We start from the raw sequence: 23,540 nt of genomic DNA on the forward strand, positions 1-23,540 counted from the left end.
GGAGACGTTTCTGAAATGGTCTTCCTTTAACTGAACCAAACCTATGGCCCTTTAGCGTTCACCCTTCTCTGGCTCTCACACTCAAACTCTCTGTCGTTTTTCACCAGGGCAGCGCACTCTCTAGTGCAGACCTGACCGCGGTGAATATAAGGGATTGCACCATGTGTACCATCCTGTCTTCTGACCTAAGGACTTCCACTAATCCAACTCTGATGGACACCGAAAGCATTTTAGCGACTCTTAACATCCAGTCCATGCAGTTTACTAGCGGTTCGGCTTCTGGAGGTAAGAGCTTCACAGGGATGCTCGTGAGCACCTTGGTGTGCAGAAGCAGGGGATATACAATGCTCTCCCCTCTCTCGAGAAGTGGCATTAGCAGAGGAATCCTGGAGTTTAGTTCTGCGCACACCTTGGCAGAGGACAAATTGAATCTGATCTTTCATGGAGAGTGGACAACACCATCCAGGAGGGTTGTATCCGATTTGGTCATCAATTTTGAGGTTTTCAAGGTCCCACCAGCAGGCCCAAAGACAGGGGTGGTGCAAAGAGAGCAAGTGACCCAAAGGCCGGCGATTCAAAAGGGCCCCAGGCTCCTGATCGCTGGTGCCACTACTGCAGCCGCGGTGGCAGCCGGAGCCCAGCACGGCATCCTCCGGGTGGCTCTGAGGTCTGGTTGGGGGGTGGGAATGGCATGGTGCACTTCAGGCAGCACCGTGGTCTGGTTGCCTCTAGCCTGGCCCCTTTTGGAAGCATGAAGCCATGCCCTGTGCCTTGTCCAAGGGCTGGTAGGTATGTAGCATCCCTGCCCACCAGTAGGATCCCAGAATCCTAGGGCTGGAAGAGACCTCAGAAGTCATCAAGTCCAGGGGCGGCCTGTGAGCCTAGGCAGACTCAGTGGTCGCCTAGGGTGCCGCCGGCCCGGGGCGCCCAATGATGACGTCACAGGGTGCCCGGGTGCCCGATGATTACGTCACAGCCATTGACGGCCATGCAGACGGGGACGCCGATCGCGCCTTCCGCCTGGAGCGCCAGCTGCCACAGCCGGCTTCGGGCTGCTCCTGAACGAGTCCAACCCCCTGCCCAATGCAGGACCAACCCCAACTCAATCATCCCAGCCAGGGCTTTGTCAAGCTGGGACTTCAAAACCTCAGGGATGGAGATTCTGCCCCCTTCCTAGAGAACCCATCCCAGCGCTTCCCCACTCTCTGAGGGAAATCGTTTGTCCTAAAATCCAACCTGGGCCTCCCCCACTGCAACTTGAGACCTTTGCTCCTCAATCTGCCATTTGCCACCACTGAGACCAGCCTCTCTGGAACCTCACTTCAGGAAGTTGAAGGCTGCTCTCAACCCCCCCTCACTCTTCTCTTCCGCAGACTAAACAAACCCAAATCCCTCTGCCTTTCCTCATACATCATGCACTCCAGGGCCCTCGTCATTTTTGTTGCCCTCCGCTGGACTTTCTCCAGCGATGGACTGCACGTGGAAACTCTTGCTACAATCCCTGCCCTGCTTGTCCAACTGGAAAAAGTTTTTAAAGACAAGGCTGCCTCGGCTCTCTGTCTGCTTCAGTACTGGTGTCAGGTTGGTAGAAATCAGGGGCTACAAGGGGGCAGCTCCCACCATCTTGTAGCTTTGAGATGAGGGGCAGCAAGTAGGAGTAACCCCTTGGCAAGGGGCCGGTAGAGCCAGGAAGCCGGTTACTCTCACCAATGAGAAGAAACAGTGAGAAGCGTGTTTTGGGAGATATACCCGCTACCACTGCCAGGAACAACCGTAGGGGCCTGGGTGTTCCTCAGGCCATCTTCGGTTGCTAGGAAACCTCTGGTCTAAAATAACTGGGGGGAAAAATTGAAATACAGAGAAAGCTTAAGTAATGAGGTGAGACCAGGAATTGGGGGGGGAGACTTTTTTGCTTGATAAGCAGGTGTTTCATTGGATAGAAAACTAATGGGTCGATGAGACCTGTTCTCCACGTTCTCAGAGAACCACCCAGGGTGCCCGAGCAAAACACGACTGAGTCACATCGAAAAATGTTATGAGGAATCTGTGTCTGTCTGTCTCTCTCCACCACCCCCTGGACACGGCCCGCTCACAGCTCTGATACTTGGCCAATCCCTCCCAAAGATAAATACCCCCGTAACTCTTGCCAGTTCACAGCAATACTTTGGGTTACCACCCTCTGAGGATGGGTAACGGAGGGGAAAGGGGAGGGATCCATGTTTCCTGCTGAAGCTTTAGTAGCTCCTGTTTCGAGTGGAGCTAATGGCCAGGACTAGAGGGCACACAGATGTGTGTGTTTCCCCACAGCGGGTGGGGCAGGTGAACCCTGCTGTTTTCAGCTAACCAGCGGTGGTGACACAGAACTGCCAGGGAAACAACACGACTCCAGTCCAGCCGAATATTTATTGCATCTCTCTTCCTCCCTTCATTTGGCAAAGCAGCCAAGATTTGTCCTCCTCTGGGGAAAGGAGAAGTATTAATTAACGGAGAATGGGTCGAGAAATATATGGCTCTCCTAAGTGTTTTCCCCGCACTTTATTGTCATTCACCAGGCTTTTAAAACAATGGCTGGGCTGGAGAAAAAATTAGAGTAAGGCAGCGACACATTTTTAAACAATACCTTGAAAAAACAACATCAATATACGAGTAGCCCAGCAGAATTACAAGACCCTCCTTTCTCACACCAGGTCTCCTTCTAGCAATTCTGTGGGGAGAACCACAGATGACAAGATGATTTGTTTCATGGAAGCAGAGTATGTAGAATACAATGCCTCTGGTTTCCTCATTCATTGAAATGACCCAGAGGGACGGAGAAAAAAAATCGTATGTCATGGGCAATGGAAAAGCCCAGTCAGCCCCACTGTAGGAGATGCAGGGACACTGACCAGACGATGAGGAATCAGAGGGTATGTCTACACTACCACCCTAGTTCGAACTAGGGTGGTTAATGTAGGCAACCGGAGTTGCAAATGAAGCCCGGGATTTGAATTTCCCGGGCTTCATTTGCATGTTGCCGGGCGCCGCCATTTTTAAATGTCCGCTAGTTCGGACTCCATGCCCGCGGCTACATGCGGCACGAACTAGGTAGTTCAGATTAGTGGAACGAGGTGTACCGGTAGTTCGGAATAGGAAGCCTAATCCGAACTACCTAGTTCGTGCCGCGTGTAGCCGCGGGCACGGAGTCCGAACTAGCGGACATTTAAAAATGGCGGCGCCCGGCAACATGCAAATGAAACCCGGGAAATTCATATCCCGGGCGTCATTTGCAACTCCGGCTGCCTACATTAACCACCCTAGTTCGAACTAGGGTGGTAGTGTAGACATACCCAGATTGCTTCGCTGGAGAAGGAAAAATGGCAAAAAAAAAAAAAAGACTAGTAGTTAGAGCATCAGAGTGAGAGCCAGGCATGTCTACACTGCAGGGCAAAAGTCAAATTAAGCTACACCACTGCAGCTACGTCAATCGCGTAGCTGTAGTCAAAATCGCTTAATTCGGCTTTTGGTGCGGTCTACACAGCAGGAAGTCAAAGGAAGAGCCCTCTTCCTTTGACTTCCCTTACTCCTCGTACAAGGAGGGTTACAGGAGTCAGAGTAAGAAGTCCTCCAGCTCGACATTATTATGAAATAATGGCTTTCTGTGTAGACGCGTGCTGTGTTATTTTGGAATAAAGTCGATTATTTCAAAATAACGTTGCTGTGTAGACATGCACCTAGACTCTGTTTCAATGAAGGAGTCTAGTGTACTGGTTGGAGATGGGATGACTGATTAAAAATCAAGGGTTCTCTTTCTGACTCATGAACAGAGTGTTGCCTAGTAGTTAGAGCAAGGAACTGCGAGTCAGGGCTTCTGAATTCAGGAAGAAGCGGTGTCTACAATGTAGAGCAAGAATCTTGGCACTAGGTCTGTTCTTATCCTTACCACTGACCTGCTGTGTGCCCTTGGGCCACAACCTAGCCAATCTGCAGCCCAGTTTTATACCTTTGGGCTGTGTCTAGACTGGCAAGTTTTTCCGAAAAATCATCTGCTTTTCTGGAAAAACTTGCCAGCTGCCTACACTGGCCACTTGAATTTCCGCAAAAGCACTGATGATCTCATGTAAGATTGTCAGTGCTTTTGCGGAAATACTATGCTGCTCCCGTTCGGGCAAAAGTCTTTTTCCGAAAGACTTTTGCGCAAAAGGGCCAGTGTAGACAGCAGAGATTTCTTTTCCACAAAAAAGCCCCGATCGCGAAAATGGCGATCGTGGCTTTTTTGTGGAAAAGCACATCTAGATTGGCCATGGATGCTTTTCCGCAAAAAGTGCTTTTGCGGAAAAGCATCCTGCCAATCTAGATGCGCTTTTCCAAAAATGCTTTTAACGGAAAAACTTTTCCGTTAAAAGCATTTCCGGGGAGATCATGCCAGTGTAGATGTAGCCTTGTAGTAATAGGCACAGGAGTGTTGTGAAGCTGAATTAATTAAAGTTTGCAGCGTGCTTTGAGATCTTCAGCCCGAGGGGCAAAGTGGAAATAGAAATTAGTCTTGTTTCTATTACTCCCGACTGTGATCAGGATTGGTTTGTTTGTTTTCTAAAAGAATGATTTGAATAAAAGGAAAGAGCTTCTGTCCCCCGCCACTCTAACTGCTTGGACATCTTCTGGCGAAAGCCAGCGTTCCTCCATACAGTCCCTCTTGTTGCATTCTAGGTTTGTCACACAGGTATTTATAAGGTGCCTCTGAACTCACTTTTTAGTGAGTGCTGGATCCCTACTCCAATCCCAGTCTCATAAGTCCTGGGCTACTCCATTAAGGCCATTTCTCAGATTTACACTGTTTTCTGGGGACAGAAAAGTCGTCTTCACTTACAGGACATGCTCATCAGTAAATAAAGATAAATTTGCGAATAAGGCTACAACACCAGCATTTCCTCTTCCCCGAGCCAGCCAGTAAATCTGTTTAGCAAGTCACCTTCTGAGTACAAATCAGCTCTTTCCTCTTTCTAGGTTCATTCATGTTAAAATAACCAGCCCCCTTTCTTTGCAGCTGTCATTATTTATAATTACGGGCCCAGAGCCTGGAAGTCTAGGTCCACGTGTAGGAAGCCCCTGCCGATCCAACCAAAGCTTGAACCCATATTTTACATGCCTCTGGGGCTTTTCATAGGAAGATCTCAAAACCATCTTACAAACATGCAGCTCTTGGGAAGAAGTAAATTATCATTACACCCTTTTTGCACATGGATAAATCAAGTCCCAGCAAGTGCATGTGGTGAGCCAGGAGGTTTTGAACAAAAGTGGTGAGAAGTTGGAGTAGAATCCAGGTGTTTCAGCTCCTATTTCAACAACCACTTGATTCACTTTTTCCTCTGCTGCCTATCAATGTAATTGGGCCCGATTCTTGTGTTATGTAAGTGAAGGACTATATAACATTTCCTTATTCTATTTTCCCATGCCATTCATGATTTTCTAGATTTCTAACATCCCCCCACCCTCTAGTGAAGCTGAAAAGTCCCCATCTTGTTAATCTCTCTTAGAAGTGTCTTTTTTTAGATGGGGTGACCAGATCTGCGTGCAGTATTCAAGAGGTGGGCATAGCATGACTCTCTATAGAGGCAATATGATATTTTCTGTCTTATTATCTATTCATTTCCTAATAATTCCCAATATTCTGTTCACTTTTTAGTTTTTAGATGGCTACTGCACACTGAGCGGGTGTTTTCAGGAAACTAGCCACAATGATTCCAAGATCTCTTCCTTGAGTGGGAACAGCTATTTTAGACCCCAGCATTGTTGTATGAATAGCTGGGATTATATTTTGCCATGGGCATGACTTTGCATTTCTCAACACTGAATTGCAGCTGCCCTTGTGTTGCCCAGTCACCCAGTGTTGTGAGATCCCTTTGCCACGATTTGCAGTCAGCTTTGGCTTTCTCCATGTTGAGTAATTGTGGTGTCTGCACATTTTGCCATCTCACTGTCTCGCCCTTTTTCAAGACCATTGATCAGTTTCACAGTCCTGGTCCAAATGCAGATCTCAACAGCACATCAATCATTCCCACTCCTCCCCCCCCCCCCCCCCTTATCTTTTAAGGGGAGCACCCAGCAATGTTTTCATGATGATTTTAATCACCCGCCTCCTTCTTTTTTACAACAAACTCCCAGCCCCAAAGGTAAACCTGGCAGCAGCTCAAACTCTACTGCAATTAACAGCTGCCTCTGGAGCCAGGGCCTGTAGCTTTAAGCAGACCTCAAGTATGAAATCCAGGAGTTGAAACTTTAGGGGGGTCTACTGCCCCCCATAGCACCTTTGTTTTGTGGGCTGCATTGTCAGGCACTTTTTCCCCCCTGTGCATTGTGTGGACTTTATGGAGCCCAGTAACCTGGCATTATGGCTCATGGTGCTGTTCCTGCGATTCTCTAGGCACTTAAGAGTTAGGTGCTGCCATGGAGCCTTCTCAGCTGCTTTTGAAATTCCCAGGAGGTGCCAATTTTCAGGCTTAGATCCCTAAATACCTTTGAACACCTGGCCCCAAGGGCAGATTACAACTGATCCTTCCTGCTTCTATGACTGCTCCAGCAGGGGCTCTGTGTGTGGTAGGACAGGAGGCTAAAAGTCTCCTGCAATACAGGGAGCAGCTCTGCTGCTGAGCTGAGCCCAGGTGGCACTAATGGAGGGGAAGGCCTCGGGATGAGACAGCTGAGCCTGCTGAGGTCAGCTGATGACTCAGCTATAAATAAGGCCGGGAGGGGCTCTGCTCTGTGTCTCTATTTTGAGAAGGGGGGAGGGATAAAAGCAAGGGAGCAGACTTGAGCCAAGCCAAAGCAGAGGAGAAAGAGAGCACAGAGCCAGAGACTGCCCAATACACCCAGCTCAGCAGGGGTGAGGCTAGCAAAGCTATTTATGCCAGGGCTCTGTCTCAAAAGGTCCCTGCTCTCAGGCACTCAGGCACATGCAAATAGATTTTGTGGGAACCAAGCTTGTGCGTAGAGTGAAAGAGGCACCTGGCCTTGAATAGGGAAACTTGCACCAGTGTATACAATTGCTCTGCTGCAAACCCCTAATAGAGCCTCCCTCTTTTCTTTCATAAGGCTTTGGGGGAAGGAGTGGGTGCACTGAGAGTCAACTCTTTGCATAGTTGGCGACTTGAATGGGTGGAGGAGGTGCCCAGAGCACAGGATAGACATCCATCCATCCTTATATTTTTGGAAACCAGAGATAAAAAAAAAGCAAGGCAGACCCGATTCCCTGTAGAAGCCCATCACGGCTTGTGCTGTTGCAAGCCACCCTAGTACCTCATTGGCAGTGAATTGCACCAGACCGCAGCAGCTCCTTTTGCACCAGTGCAGCACAGCTGCACGGGGGGTTTACACTGGTGCAGCCTTAAGATCATCACAAGACAAAAAAAACAAACAAAAACCTCCCAGTGGAGACCGAGCCCGACTGGTCCCAGAATTGGGACTGGGGAGCAAACTTGTAAACTAACTCAGGAGCCAGAACTGAAGCAAGGGAAGGGGAACTGATAAATAGTCCAAAGAGTCCTTCTGAACTAAGTGAGATTGCAGCACAAAACATGACCACTGGGTCCCTGCTTTAGGGTCTGTGGGGTTCATACCAGAGATCCAGTGACTGATGGAGACCTGCTCTTGATAGCACCCAGACTGATCCTAGGAATCAGGAGCAGAAAGCATTGGCTGACAGTCACTTGGTCTGGGAAATAAGAGAGAGGATGGACTAGGAAGGTCTTTAACATCCTAATAAGCTGAGCAGCTAGCAAATCCAGATGGGACAGATGTAAATGCCTGGTTATGAAACAGCTGACCTGGTTTAAAAACAGAATTAAGACCTGGACTTTGCTGTGCAATTTGTATCAGTTGCTGATGGACCTTTCAATTACTTGGCTTGCCATCAAGTCACCTGCCTAATCCTGATTCTCCATCACTTTAAACTTTGCACCTTGTAAATAAAATCTCCTCCCGCCCCATTCTATGTCCCCAACCTTGCAAAAGTTGGATGTGGGTCATGACTTAATGCAGAAGTCCTCACTTCTTTGAAAAGTGAAGTTAACATTGCAGCTACCTGGTCTGAGCTTGAGGATTTGTAACTACGCTTCAACCAGTGTTTCTTGTGGGTTTGGCTTTCATCATGAACATGTAGCAGAGCTCCATCCGAGCCTAGCCCAACTCTCCCACACATTACCTGTCCCAAGGAGTATGCAACAGGAAAATTCTTAGTGGAGCAAGACCCTCCCATGGAAGTAAATTGTATTAATACCTGCAACTTATTAGGGTCAGCTGAAACGCCAAGGACTTCTAGTCTTTCCCACAGAAAATGTTGGGTTTTCCAGTAATGCTGTAATTATCACTCTGTCATGTCACAACGAGAACAGGTTGGCAAACCTAGGTACTGAACTAAATAATCTGTGGCATAATCTAAATATATAACAGTAATTAAGTCTGACAACTTAATACGCTATTGAAATTCAAATGTACAGTAGTAATCTACAATTAAGTAATCTTTTGTAATAGCACCCTGCCAGTGTGTAAAATTTCAGGTACAGAGCAGTGTACCGTTTGGTAGCAAAAATATTGACATAAGGAAAATGTATCCAGGCAATGATCTGACATACATTCAAATCAGCTGCTACAGTACGGGGAAAGGTGGAATAAAGGAAATAATTCATTTTCAGGCATTTAGTTGATGTCACCAGCAGATGTTCAGAAATGCCAATGCACGCCCAGGAGGTGTTTTCGATGCTGCATGAAGAGTGCTTCTGTGCTCCACATTTCAAATGTCTTTTGGCAGTTTTGTCACCTGAATTTAGGAATTGTCACACTAGATTAGACCTGTGGCCTAGCTACCACCATATCAGTGTTGAGTCAGAGGGGAGGTTTGATGCATTTTACTTCCAGACCCAGAGAATACGTCTGTTCTCCCTGTTTTTCAGCCACTTTATATAGGGTTTGTTAGACTATCTAATACACACTCTGATTGAGACAAGATCCTGCTTTGTACGGAGTCCCTAGCATAACATGGATTCTGCCATCTTTCCTGTCAATAATGCCTTACTCAGTGAATAGTCACCTACTCAGATATTACAGTGACGGGCACTCAAATAAGCACTTAGAGGTTGATTGATAGAACATAAGTAAGGGAGATGGACTCAGACCTTATCAAAACAAGAGATGGGGAAAGCAGACAATCTGGTGCAGGCTCTGAAAGCTGTCTTTAAATAAAATGGGTTTGGTTTTCTTCTCATTTCCAGTGATGTAAGTCAGAGAGAACTCCATGAAGGCTCCCATGTGGACGCTACACAGAAGATCAATACTGCAGCGGTCAATCTTCCAGGGTTCGATTTAGGGAGTCTAGTGAAGACCCGCTAAATCAAACTCAGAGGGCACCCCCGTCAGTGCTGGTACTCCTGCAAGCCAATGGCTGTATGTGCTCCCCTCAGCCTCCCGGTGTATGGATGGTGTAAAAACATGATTTCAGATACGTCGACTCCAGCTGCGTAATTAACGTCGCTGGAGTTGCATCTTTTAAGTCGTCTTTCCCCTTTAGTGTGGACCTGGCCCCAGAGAGGGTAAAGTCAGAGGAGAATCAGGAGCAATGATTTCCAGAAGGCCTTAGAAGATCTCTCTTAAATCACCGACTTGAATCTTGAGTTGCAAGACACAGGCCTTTTTGCTTTCCCCTTCACTTTTGCGGTGCATATGCAATCCATTTATTTACAGCCTTCCTTAAGTGGGAAAAAAAAAACCCTTGGAGTGCAAATTGGCTTACTAGGGGTTTTGTACCTAACAACACTATTACCAGCCCTGCTGCTCCGCAGAGGGTAATTATATTTTAGTTATGATGTCAATAAGCAGCTCCCAGGAGAGCTGTTCTTTTTTAATCCTTTGAAACTCTGAGTGAATAAAATGCACCTTGGAAAACCAAAGCCAGGCAAGAAACTTTATATGTGCAGGAAGTGCTTTGGAATTTTTACATGACAATGCCATTTAAAAAAAATTTAAGGCTCAGGTAAGGGGCTCTCTGCCCCTGTCAGTCTCTGAACCATTGCAGGTCCTACTTTTACCCTTCCCATGTTGTTGTTGATTCTTTCTGCAGAGGCAGCTGTCCGAGGGAGAACGCCGGAGAATGAATCAGTGCCGAGTTATAAAAGGATCCCCGTCATCACGGAGCTGAGTAAGTTATTCTCTGGAAACACATTTCACAGAGGCGATAGGCATGCTGCATTATTTATTTACCCCGGGCCTCTTTAAAATTCACAGACTGAAAACAACAAGCGCTGCATGTCCAAGGAGCATTAAAAGGGTCGACATCAATGTTAATTTGGTGGCTTTGAAGAAGTCGGAGGGGGTGGGGGGTGAATCTATAAGAGACTGTTACAAAATCCCCGGTGTGTTGTGAGTCTGAGAGAAACAAGATGACCTTGTGGCTCTGCAACTGACCTGCACCTCAAGAGAGATGTGTTCGATTCCTGGTTCTGCCACAGACTCACTCTGGGACTTGGGCACATCACTTAATTTATCTCTGCCTCAGTTCCCCATATGTAAAATTAGGGCTATTCATACTTCATTTTCCTTGTACAACTCTGTCACCAATAGGCCTCAGGCCACTCTCCAGAAAGCCAGTCCCTGTACCAATGAGCCTGCGGTCCAAGTACCACCTGCCTTTCGGGGTCGGGCTGCGGAGCTCACTCACAATGACTGTGAGGGATTCAGCCACGCATGTGATGGGGTCCCTGTGCATGTGGAGACACGGGAGAGCTCAGGGCATTGTAGTAGCCAGCTCAGCGGAGGCATCTGTGCATCACATCCCGCATTGTTCAGCCACTCTGGATTCCATTCATAACACAGTCAGCCCACCACCCTCTTTCCTGCTCCTTGTGGCTGTCTCACCTTCATCCCCCGGTGATGACGTACTAAATCCATTAATTACACACCTGTGCAGTGATTAACCGATTATGAGAAACCAAACAGGCAGTGGTAGAAATGTAGCCGTGTTAGTCTGGTGCAGGACTGTGTAGCAAAACAAAAACCAGGACATTGTCTCAACGACTTGATTACCTGCATCCTGCTTCAAACACCTTTCAAGACTTCACTTCAAAGAGAATCCTCTGAACTGTCATTCATGCTTAAATTCGACACTTTACACTCAAATTTGAATAAAGACGCTAATTACCTTACCCATTACAAAGATAGCTTCCCCAATTATCACCTCTAATATCATTAGCTCACGGACATTTACCTTCCCCTCTTGCCTCCCCTCCATACCCCTTCTGTTCTGAAATTCGATTTGTCCTTTTCATATGTTCATTTTTTTTTATTTGTATCCTTTGGTATATATGGTTGTGACAATTTTCTTCCACTATTTGATCTGAGGAAGTGGGTCTGGCCCACGAAAGCTCATCACCTAAACCATCTTGTTAGTCTTTAAAGTGCTACACAGTCCTGTTTTTTATTCCAACAGGCAGTGTGACCCCCACAGCGGTAGGGCTGGCTGCTCGGCTCCTGGGGGCAGATGTTGAGTTCCACTCAGAGTGCTGACACGAGGCACATTTGCATCGTGTGGCGCTGAGCGTTATGCCCGGACCCTGGTTCCTTCGTCTTTGGCAATGGGAACTGAGTGCTCCGGGTCAGGCTTGGTTGTTTGGTCTGAGGTTTGACAATAATGTTATTTTATTGATTGGTTGGTTCTCTTATTTCCATGACCCTTTGTGCTTCCCAGATCTGGCTGGCGCAGGAAGTACTGAAAAACTTCAAAGATGGCTGTAGGGGTGTAGCTTGTAACCTAGTAGTTATTGTAGTTGGAGGGACAATCATAGAATCAGAGAACTGGAAGAGACTGAGAGGCCATCATGTCCCATCCCCTGCCCTCGCGGCAGGACCAAGCACCACCTAGACCATCCAATCATAGAACCATAGAGCTGGAAGAGACCTTAGAAGGTCATCAAGTCCAGCCCCCTGCTCTAGGCAGGACCAATCCCAACTAAATCAACCCGGCCAGGGCCTTGTCAAGCCGAGACTTAAACACCTCTAGGGATGGAGACTCCACTACTTCCCTAGGTAGACAGCCGTGTATCTAATCTGCTCTTAGAACACTAGAACTGGAAGGGACCTCGAGAGGTCATCAAGCCCAATTTCCTACTCTCAAGCAGGACCAAGCACCATCTAGACCATCCCTGATAGATGTCTACCTAATCTGCTCTTCAATATCTCCAGTGATGGAGATTCCACAACCTCCCTGGCAATTTATTCCAGTGCTTAACCATCCTGATAGTTAGTAAGTTTTTCCTAATGTCCAACCTAAACCTCACTGGCTGCAATTTAAGCCCATTGCTTCTTGTCCTGTCATCAGAGGTTAAGAAGAATAATTTTCTCCCTTCTCTTTGTAACAACCTTTTAGGGGGTTGAAAACTGTTATCGTGTCTCCTTTCTGTCATCTCTTTTCTAAACTAAACAAATCCAATTATTTCAATTTTCCCTCCTAGCTCATGTTTTCTTGATCTTGAATCATTTTTGCTGCTCTTCTCTGGACCCTCTCCAATTTGTCCCCATCTTTCCTGAAATGTGGTGCCCAGAACTGAGTACTCATCCATGACTGGGATTCCTAGCCAATACTGCAGTAAAAATAATACGCAGATAATAACACGTGCCCCTACCAGCATCTCAGACATATGGGCCACTCGGACACCTGGATTTCCTGTAGTCATGTGTTGATATTTGCTCAGCACCTCAGAATGTATTGTGAGCTGCCTGTTGTGATACTGCCCCGCCGAGGAGAAAACGTACTGCTGAGCTGACCGTTTCAGACCGGCAATGGACCGTCAGGGTGCCAAGTCTCTGTTCAGTGGCCTAGAATAGAATAGGAACCTGCCGGCTCGGGCAAGGGAGGAAGGCAAATGCTCTCATGACCCAGAGACCCACACAAAAGCTGGGGGCTTTCTTGTGATGGACGACCTCTAACAAACTGTCCCGTGCCTAGACTCCCCACCCCGTTCCAGTGAAGCGTTTATGGCAGGGCCTTCAAGTTAGCACAAAGGCTTTGTTGGATCAAGTCTGTGGTCACTTCTGGTCACTGCTGGGTGCCACTTGACAATCTCAGCAATAGGATGCCCGTTACCAATGTTATCCTCTACCAAAGGCAACCTCTGGGTACCAGTCGCACACCACTCAAAACCTGCCCGAAAAAGCATCTTAATATCTTAGACCCTTAATATCTCGGGGTGAAATCTTGGGCCAATGAAAAACTAGGGGAGTTTCAATGTTACTTGCCATGGCGATTGGATTTCATCCTCTCCCTTTTAGTTCCTAAGTCACTTAAGTGCTTTGGGAACCTTTATGCTACATCACTAACGCTTGGGTTCTTCATTAAACACTTCTCCCCCCCTCCCTTCTTCTTAAGCAATAGGATCTGGCTGGTGCAGGAGACAGGACAATGAGCGACATGAATCCTAATTCTGTTCCCATTCTGCTTCGTAACTACTATGTTTCTGAGAACTTTCGCATTCCTTCTTTGATTGATGGATTGATGCTTCATTCCACAGAGGCTACATCAAATGTGCAGTTCATTGATCAACACACGAGCAGACACTCTCAAACCCCAGGACAGGAGCTGGATCTTACCACCACCTTTCCTAGTGAAACTATATTCTCCGATAGCTTTTTGGATTCTCTCTTGTCCACTGTAAGTACGTCACTGACCTCTAGGACTGGTTGCCTCCTAAACAACCACTCACTAGGGCAGGAACAGTTGATCAAGGCACATAGCAATTGCCACATGGGTTACATCTAACAAGGCTCCCATCCTGTCTCCGCAAACAGCCACCACCAGCTGTTTCAGAGCAAGGCACAAAAAACCCTGCTGTTGGCAGTGGTGGGATGAGTTGGAGGTTGGTTTATGCCCTGGGTTTATAGCTCTTCCAATGCTCTTGTCTATTTTTAATCCTTTAACTTTTATAGCTCTAGATAGTCTTGCAATCCAGAGAAATGCTTACTCCCTTTTGAATGCTGCTTTTGGCCTTGATACCTTGTGGAACTCATTGCCACAGGATAATGGGAATCCAGAGAACCATGAATTCCAAGACGTCTCATTCAGAGTGCACCGTTACTAGTACTCTCCATTTTGACACTATATAAATACAAATTGCCTGCAGTTAATTTATAGTGTTTTCATAAGAGTTTGTTTTTCTGAGAATCCTTACTTGCTGTAAAAGATAGTTGGGAGTCTGATTTTCTTTGACTACAGTTTAGATCAGCTGTAAGTATGAAGGGAAAAGGATTAATTCAAACCATTGCTACCTTTAATGCCACTTGGCCCCTTTGTTGGAAATCACAATAGTAGTGCCAAAAAGAGAATGGCCTAGTAAGACTCAAACTTCTTGCTCATCCCTGGAGGAGGTACCTCCAAGCCTGGCATGCAGAGCCTTCTTGAGCTGAAGTGTGGGGATGTTTGCATGACCACCACCATGCAATAATGGTGGTGGGGCAAACAGAACATTTGATTCTATTGGGATGGCCATCTTGCACCCGCATTGACATTAACTGGGCTGGATTGTGAAGTCAAGAGAAGTTGTCCTGTTGACTTTAGAGGGTTTTGCATCACAGCAGTAGTATATAATCTACAAAGGGATTTAGGTGTACAACTACAGGTTGAATCTCTTTAATCCAGAACTCTCTGGTCCGGAAACATCCATCGTCCGGTACGATTCTATTTAGCCAGATGTCCACTTTTCATGGGTGTAGCCAAGTTTCCCACAGTCCCATAAAGTTTGGTTACAGTCACTAGTCCTGTTATTTAGCTCTAATTTACTCCTAAAAGTCCTAACAGCCCAGAAAGCAGTGGAAGTGTTGATAATACTCCTAGACAATATTGACCTCCCATGGTCCGGCAAATTCTCTTGGTCGAAACTAGTCCAGTCCCGAGGGTGCCGGATTAGAGACGTTCAGCTTGTATTTCTACACATGTTGCCTCCATCTTGGTCCCTGTGTGGTCCAGATGACTGCAAGTCACACCCGATTAGGACCCTTACAAAAGTGGTGACGTTTTGAACTTGCAAAAATGATTAGCAGTGGCTCTGTGGGACGTGTGTATCTGTACGAGCATGTTTAGCATGGTACATAGGATGGGGTGAGCAGAGACACCATGGCAGGTCCCCACCCCTGTGATGGTTTCATGTCAGATCGCTGACAGAAGTGAGTGATACTCCTGGTGGTGACAGGGATGACGGAAAGGGTTGGGGCAGCGAAGCCAACAGTTTGTCAGCAAAACAGCCGCTCGATTCGTAATAAGCAACCTCCCAAACTGGCTGCCCTTTAACTGTGCCGCATCCCCTCCCCCACTCCCTTCTGTGCCGCAGTCATGTTACACGTGACTTGCCCGGGATGCAGGTGTAACAAGATCCTGCTTGGGCAGCAGTTTTAGAGACATTGAATAAATACACAGTGAAAATCTTGAAGGGATAATCAGTCCAACAAAAAAAAAAAAAACGTGTCAAGGCCAGTTATGCTTCCACAAGAAGGTTCCAGTGTTAGGGAAAGTATTATGTTCCTGCGAGTCACTGATATGTCAGTCAGCCTGACTGTAATTAAGGATTGCTGGTGTCAAGTGTAAAAGCAACTGGAGATCTAGCATGACCTGTCTTAAAGGATAAAATTTCATTCTGGCTTCAGATCCCAAGTTAGTCCAGGAATGATCAACACTCAACTCTTATTTTCAGCAGGAGAGCGTCTTTGGTTCAATGCGGCTGGCTCTTACGTGGAGGGGGAAAGGAAAAGAGACATGATTGTTCTTTGGCAGCTTCAGTGTCAGGCAGAGGGCTGGGAAAAGCGAAGCACGGGAACGAGAACAAAGAATAAAGGAAAGCACTCCAGTGAAATATCACCGTCGCTTTCCCATCTTTGTGAAGAGCTGCTGAACGTTCCTGGGTTTTTGAGTTGAGGGGGGGCGTAGCTGTTAGTCTGAAACTTTAAAAACAAGTAGTCCTGCACATCTACATTGCACAGCTATTTCGGGATACCGGAGATATCCCAAAATAGCTACCCCGTGTCTTCACAAGCTGCTCATTATTTCGAAAAATATTTCAAAATAACCGGCGAACTATTTTGCCATCCCAGTAAACCTTGTTGCACAAGAGATAAGGGATGGCTCGAAATGGCACATTATTTCAAAATTTGGTGTAATGTAGATGTGCCAATTTTCAAAATAAGCTATTTCGAAATAGATTCGAAATAAGATACACAATTTGTGTAGAGCAAATTGCGTGTCTTATTTCGAGTTTAGGGCGCTGTGTAGGCGCACCCTTCGAGACTAACCAAAATATATAGGATCATGAGCTTTCATGGGCAAAACCCACTTCCAACTCATCGGAGGAAGTGGCTCGTACCTATGAAAGCTCATGGTAATATATATTTTGGTTAGCCTCTAAGGTGCCACAGGACTACTCGTTGTTGCTAGGGGGTGGGGACTGCCAAAGAGCTGGCTTGTTGTTTTCCTGTAACTGAAAAGGATGGTGCTAGCGAAGCCAGTGTGGGAAAAGCAACTACAGTTGGTTCTGTCAAGTGATACACCCCCTCCCAGAAGTGTGACGCAGAAATGGCTCTCGCGCTAACCTGATACTTGAGGGCTGGGCAGACGAGAGACAGGATGGTCTTGCAGATAAGGCACTGAAAAGAGTCCAATGAACAGCTCTACCGCAGGCTTCCTGCGTGATGGGAGGCAACTCATGCAGGGCCAGATTTGCAAATGCTCAGCCCCTACAACAATTACTCTGGATTCTCCATAATGCTCGTGCCCAGCATGGAGTCAATGGGCCGACTGGCTAACTGTTCAGTCACGTAAGAAAAAAGATCACCGTCTGCCCTGTCCTGTAAAGTGCTTTCCAAGGGAATCCGCTCTGTGCAGGCTGTAACCAAATACCAGCTGGAGAAGTCAGTATTGACTTTCCTCACACGAACATGGCTCCTTCACAGTGAGCTCGGAGCCCCGTGTTACGCACACCGAAACGCGCCTGCGTGAGTATGCTCTTGCACATCTCGCAACTTGTTTTCAAGCTCCTACAGTGTAGCTGAGCAAAGAAAGTACAGAACGAGGGTGACACACAAATCCTATTCATTCGCCCATGTATGCTAACCGAATCCGTTTGATGTCAAAACGTGCACCAACAATATGTGAAACCGCTCAGCGTGCTTTCGTGAAATGTGGGAAATGCTGATTCCTCAGGAGCAGTCTCACTTCAGAATAACCCTGGACCCGTGGACCTATCCCTCCCCCACCCAGGACCCTTACAGAAAAAATCAACAAATGGTCTGGTAGCACTTTATAGACTAACAAAACATGGAGATGGTATCATGAGCTTTCGTGGGCACAGCTGTGCCCAAGAAAGCTCATACCATCTGTATGTTTTGTTAGTCTATAAAGTGCTACCAGACCATTTGTTGTTTTTTTCCTTGTGGAGTTACTTATGTTGTGAAGAGTGTTGTTTCAGAACTTGTGGATCTGAGTTGGTAGCATTTTTTGCCCACTGTGTATTGGTGTAAATGAATCATTCTGTCAGTAGGGTGTTTTGAAAGCTCCAGATGCTAGTTTCATTTTCACCAGGCTTCTTCTAAAACAGAGCACCCGTGTGCCAAAAGTGCCCTGCGTATCTTAAAAAGAAAAGCCACATAATTAAGGCACTGGGCTTGGCATCAGAAGACTTGCGCTTTCTTTCCGTCGCTCACTGACCTCAGTGTGACTTTAGGCAAGTCTTTTCATTACTCCCCTGCCTGTTTTCTGTTTCACCCCTTGTCTGACTTGTCTGTTTGGACCAAGGCTCTCGAACTCACAGCCCGTGGGCCGTCTACGGCCAGAGCATATTTGCAATCCAGCCCAGGAGACCTGGCAGCCTGGGGGGAAAGTCTGAACCCATCACCTAAGTCCCACCCCTACCCGTCACCATCCCAACCAATCCCCTGCATGGCACCCAGTCCCCCCAGGGATACAGCCTCGGGGATTACGAGGGGGACCTAGTGCTGGGAAGTGATCAGGCTTCCCTGCACCCCCCACGGGCTGTGAGTTTGCAACCCCTGATTTAGACTGTAATTAGAGATAGAGGGGAAATTTTCAACTAAGTATTTTTTCATTGGAAAACACAGATTCCTCAAAACCAAAACTTCTCTCAAAAAAGGGTTGTTTTCAAATTAATTTCTTGTTTTGAAAAACCTTTGAAAAAAGAATTTTCCAAATTTTCCCATGGGCTCCCTTTTTGACATTTCTTAAGTAAAAAGTTCCATTTTTTTGGCTCCAAACAACTTTTTCTTTAGACATTTTTTTAAGATCATTTAAATGCAACAAGCATTTAAGCAAATAAAAAAGCTCCTAATCAAGATGAAACATTTTCTGTTGACCCAGTTCAATTTTGCCCATCCCTCCTTCCCATTTCTGGTTCATTCAGCTGGTTTCATTTTTGGTCATGATTCAGTGAATTTCTCATCTAATTTTTCTGGGATGGGGAAAGGAGGAGAGAAGTCTCCTTTTGGGTGCGTCTATACTGCACCATGGGTCGAAGTAAGATACTCAATTTGAGCTATGCAGATTTTGTATCTTCTTTTGATGTGACTTCAAAATCGCTTAGTTTGAAATTTGGTGCTGTCTGCACATTACTTATTTCAAAATAAATCACTATTCCAAAATGTCCCTTACTCCTTGTGCAATGAGGTTTACAGGGACGTCGGAATAGTGAGCCTGTTATATTTCGAAATAACGGGCTCGCTCAAAAGACACAGAGTAGCTGTTTAGGGATACCTCCAGTATCCCGAAATAGCACTGGTGTGTAGACGTAGACTTTCTGACCAGGTCCAGTGTAAACACTGGAGCATTTGCTGTGGAGAATAATCCTGCGCCCAGAGCCGCACTAAGCGGTGGGCTAGCTGGGCAGCTGCCCAGGGCGCCAACCTACGGGGGGGGCGCTCGGCTCCCGGCGGGCTGCAGTGGCCGCCCAGGGCGGGAGCCGTGTTAATCCGTGCAGCACCGGCCAGCAGCGCCCTTCCCCCGCGGCCGCAGGGCCCTGCACAGCCAGGCGCAGCCCAACCCAGGCAGCATATACGCATGTGTCCGCCCATGCACCCCGGGGGGGACCCGTGCATGCACCGTGCGCCCGGAGGCGGGGCTGCGAGCCTGGGCCGCAGGGCACCAAAATGGCTCGGGCCAACCCTGCCTGCTCCGTACTAGAGGTGATCCATAGTTCAGTGCCTTCTTAAAGTGACAGGGTGATTGCTTTTGTCAGCCTGATACAAACTGGCCGTTTTCCTGTCTGCTGGGCCTTCCTTTCCAGACCTACCGTAACCATCACATCTTGGCTCTGCTCCAGACTCTGGTGACGGGTGGGACAAGCCCGGAATTGGAGGAACAGCTGGCAGAGAAGAATATGCTGAGTGGCAATTTCAACAACATAGGCTTCGTGGCACCCAGAGGAAGGTGCAAACTCGGCCTTCTGCCCCTGTCCAACAGACTGTTAATGGACTCCCAGGTGAGTTATTGCCGGATCTTGGGAGTGGAGCCCTCTGTGGGCTTGGCCATGACTTCACGCTCGTGTCGGTTTGAAGTAACTCCCCGCAAGTCAATGGAAACCCAGTACTGAGTTGGGTCCCAGATTACTGTTCAGTGCAGCAGTGTAAACAGATTAAACTGGTGTGTGTGTGGAAGGGGAGGGGTTGTTGGTCTCTAAGGTACCACAGGACTACGTCCATGGTGCTGCCGTGAGGGCAGGGGACTGGACTCGATGACCTCTCGAGGTCCCTTCCAGTCCTAGTGTTCTACTCGTTCTTTTTTAGATTAAACCATGTATGTGGCTTGTTATAGAATCACAAGGTGGGCTGAGTCCAACCCCCTGCCCAAGGCAGGACCAACCCCAACTCAATCATCCCAGCCAGGGCTTTGTCAAGCCGGGACTTAAACACCTCTAGGGATGGAGATTTAACTCCCTCCCCAGAGAACCCATTCCTTGTCCTATATCTCAGTGTTTTAAGGGGTAAATATTCCATGAGCTCACACTGAAAAGCGAGTTGGTCAACAAGTGCAGTCAATAAATACCTCCTCCCTTATCCAACCTCATCACCTACTGCAGTCTGACGCCAGCTCCCATTACTGCTTGGCAACAGGTGGTCGGATCCTCAGCTGGCTGTCAACTGTCCAGTTCACATCAGCCAAAGACCTGCTCCAGAACCACTAAGATGCAAGGGCTCTTGGTCTGGACCACGCCTGCGCAACGGAATAAATCGCTCTGCTTCTTCAGCCTTTTGTATTAAGTCATGTGCACACAAGTGCAAAGTGTCCTGAGGGTTACACAGCCACGCAATGAAACAAGCACCATTTCCACTCCTGTGACACAACGTTGCTAACCCAAGAAATAGCTCAGGCTCACAGTGAGGTGGGATCAAGACTCAAATTCAGATGCTCATGGGACTGCCCTAATAGAGCACATCATAGAACGCTAGAACTGGAGGGGGACCACGAGAGGTCGTCAAGTCCCATCCCTCGGTAGGACCAAGCACCATCTAGATCATCCCTGACAGGTGTTTGTCCAACTTGCTTTTAAGTATCCCCCATGATGGAGATTCCACACCCTCACGAGGCGGATCGCCGTTCGCAGCCCATAGGAGCAGTGGGACGTGGTGTCCTGCTTTGTACTACTTCCCGCCACTCCCATTAGCTGCGACTGGCAATCTGAGGCCAACCAGAGCTGCGATGGCCCCGATACTTGCAGAGGTGCAGCTAAACATAGCGGCGGGCCGCCAGGGATTAACGCTGAAGGGCCAGCACTTTCTTACTGCCTGCCTCTGCTCTACTGGCTGGTTCTGAAACTCAACCTTTTCCTTGGAGACAGAAGATGAGGTGGCATATGTAAAATTCAAGTTAATTAAATCTGATCTGAATATATGGCCAAGGGTTTTCAATATCCCCACTTAGTATCCTCACTTAATATACTGGGAGGCTACGTCTACGCTGGCATGATTTTCCGGAAATGCTTTTAACGGAAAAGTTTTCCGTTAAAAGCATTTTCGGAACAGAGCATCTAGATTGGCACGGACGCTTTTCCGCAAAAGCACTTTTTGCGGAAAAGTGTCCGTGCCAATCTAGACGCGCTTTTCCGCAAAAAAGCCCCGATCGCCATTTTCGCAATCGGGGTTTTTTGCAGAAAACAAATCTCAGCTGTCTACACTGGCCCTTTTGCGCAAAAGTTTTGCACAAAGGGACTTTTGCCTGAATGGGAGCAGCATAGTATTTCCGCAAGAAGCACTGATTTCTTACAGTAGAAAGTCAGTGCTTTTGAGGAAATTCAAGCGGCCAGTGTAGGCAGCTGATTTTCCGGAAAAACTGGCCAGTCTAGACACGGCCAGAGTGTAAACTCTATGGGGCAAGCTCCTTTTTTAGTCTGTGCTTCTACAGCACCGAGCACTGTAGGTTTCTGGTCCCTGACTGTGGTTCCTCGATACTACAGAAATGCCAATAATAAATTCCACTTATCAACTGTTCTCACCAGAGAGCTGAACAACCCTTCCAGCTGAGCGCACTTTTTTTGTTCTCTCATTGCAGGATACCTTTGGAGCCATTTACTGCAAAGCACTAGATTGGTTTGGAATCCTTTGCTTTGGTCTTCACCGTCTGGAAGAAGAGCCCAATCCATACAAGAATAGGGGAGTGTTCTTCCTTTGAAATTTTGAGATCTCTGTACCTCAATTTGAGCCGAGCAAGAAAGGTCTCCAGAAAGATCAGTTTAATCAATCATGATCATAATGCAGCAATTATTGTAGAGCCGGGCAAGGAGAGACAATCGATTTTTGGGAGTGCTCATGGAAACGAAGGAGTGACAGTATTCTCTAACGACATGCTCTAACAAAACACCTCAGTCTGGACTTGCAGCTCTGATGAGAACCTTCACCTTCAACTAGAGAAGCCCCATCTGTTCCAGTGTTGTATCTCTATGATAATCTAGTCTTGGGTCGCTCCCCAGGTTTGAGTGAAGCTACACACCCTTGTTATGTCTCTGGGTATCCCCTGAACAGAGACCATTAGATAAAGCTAGCTCTGTGGTTGTTACGGGGCCTACCTAGAGGCCACCATGAGAGATCATAATGCTTGTGACTACTTGCTGCAGTGGGGCAGTTCAAGCTCATAGATCGCATCAATTTTACACTCTGAACAGAGCACAATAATACTCTAATCTGATCTCCAGTAGAAACAAGGCCAGAGAATCGCACTCATTGATTCCTGCAAGGAGCCAAGAATGCTGGTGTAACTAGAGCAATTCTCTTAGAAAGACATCCACTGTAACTTACCCCATCCCTTGGTAATCTCTTCCCATGATCCATTAACTTCACTGTTAGAATAATGTCTCTTGTCCCTAGTTATAAGGAAGGATAGAAGTAGGCCTCTCCGGATGGTACAGTAATTATTCACAAGGACATTTCAGATGCAATTAGACATTGCAAAAAGCTGATGTACTCTATCTCCCCGAAGCATTGCTTAGCAAAGGTGGAAGGAGTTTACAGAGCTGTTGGATTCTCATGTTCTGGTGCTTTTCCAGGTGTGTGATTGCTCGGCCCCCCAGTGACTTCAAGATGCTACCTACGGATCTGCTGTTTTGTGTTGTCCCGTTCAGCACCACAGCAACGATGGATCTGTCCATTTGTGAGGAGGAACTTGCACACCACGGTGGCAGGAGAGCCACACCAACAGCTCCAGAGAGCAGCAAGAACCTAGCCTGTGATGTATTCCCTGGAAATAAAATATAATGTAGTGATTGATTATTAAGACCGCACAGTGAGGTTTCTTGGTCATTGGAACAGGCAGTTTGAAAGGCGTAAACATGGATGTGTGCATCTGTGTGGCTTTTTCCGTAGCACTCACATTAACCTTTGACCCATGACTTGAGTTCCGATGATCAAGTCAATAATCATTCATGTCTTAGCAAGCGCCTGAACTCTTTCTACAGGAAAACCGATGAAACTCAACTTCTTATGCAAAGCAGGAGTAATCAAAGAAATTTCATGATTATTTGAATCGGCTCTGCAGCTTGATCCTGGTAGTAGTAATAGTTAGAATGAGGCCACATTAGACCTCATATCAGTTTGCATACATGACTTACCTTCAGTTAGAAGATTTAGCAATAAGTCTCTTGTTAGCATGCAAAGGCTGTATTTAGCCAGATTTCCTTTGAGGGACTGAAGAATCTTCTATCTATGCAAACCCTTACAACCATGCTCAGAATGCCCCAAATAAAATGCCCAGTATAGACAAGAGGTCAAGTCTTAATCAAATATGGTCTCAGAAGTAGGTGGGTATAAGGCTTGGCTAGGCAGTAAAATAGTGGTGGCTCTCATGAGCTTTTGTGGGCACGACGCACTTCTTCAGATTGGTCTCTCTTCCACGCCGTCTTCCCCTCTAATCAATCGTTTACCATCTTTTTACTCTTTCCCTTTGTTTTTGAGCCTTCTCTCACTATAGATTATTGGACACATGCTATGTGGGGTTAGATCATCTGTCCTTCTAGCACAGTGCTCTGCCTATGGTCAATAAC

The 23,540-nt window shown here is 47.0% G+C and overlaps 1 protein-coding gene across 1 annotated transcript in view; it reads left to right on the forward strand.

Annotated features, from left to right (window-relative positions):
* The window catches only part of KCNU1 (potassium calcium-activated channel subfamily U member 1), an 84,644-nt gene extending 61,870 nt beyond the window's left edge, over positions 1–22,774 (forward strand). The window contains 7 exon segments of the mRNA XM_075910804.1: positions 108–285; positions 10,088–10,165; positions 13,530–13,669; positions 19,296–19,490; positions 21,557–21,655; positions 22,546–22,659; positions 22,662–22,774. Of these exon segments, the coding sequence (XP_075766919.1) occupies positions 108–285; positions 10,088–10,165; positions 13,530–13,669; positions 19,296–19,490; positions 21,557–21,655; positions 22,546–22,659; positions 22,662–22,730 (873 nt within the window). The 3' untranslated portion in view covers positions 22,731–22,774.
* Positions 22,775–23,540: the final 766 nt, after the last annotated feature.

The sequence above is a fragment of the Pelodiscus sinensis genome, chromosome 28, assembly GCF_049634645.1.
Source record: "Pelodiscus sinensis isolate JC-2024 chromosome 28, ASM4963464v1, whole genome shotgun sequence".
In the NCBI taxonomy this organism is placed as follows: domain Eukaryota; kingdom Metazoa; phylum Chordata; order Testudines; family Trionychidae; genus Pelodiscus; species Pelodiscus sinensis.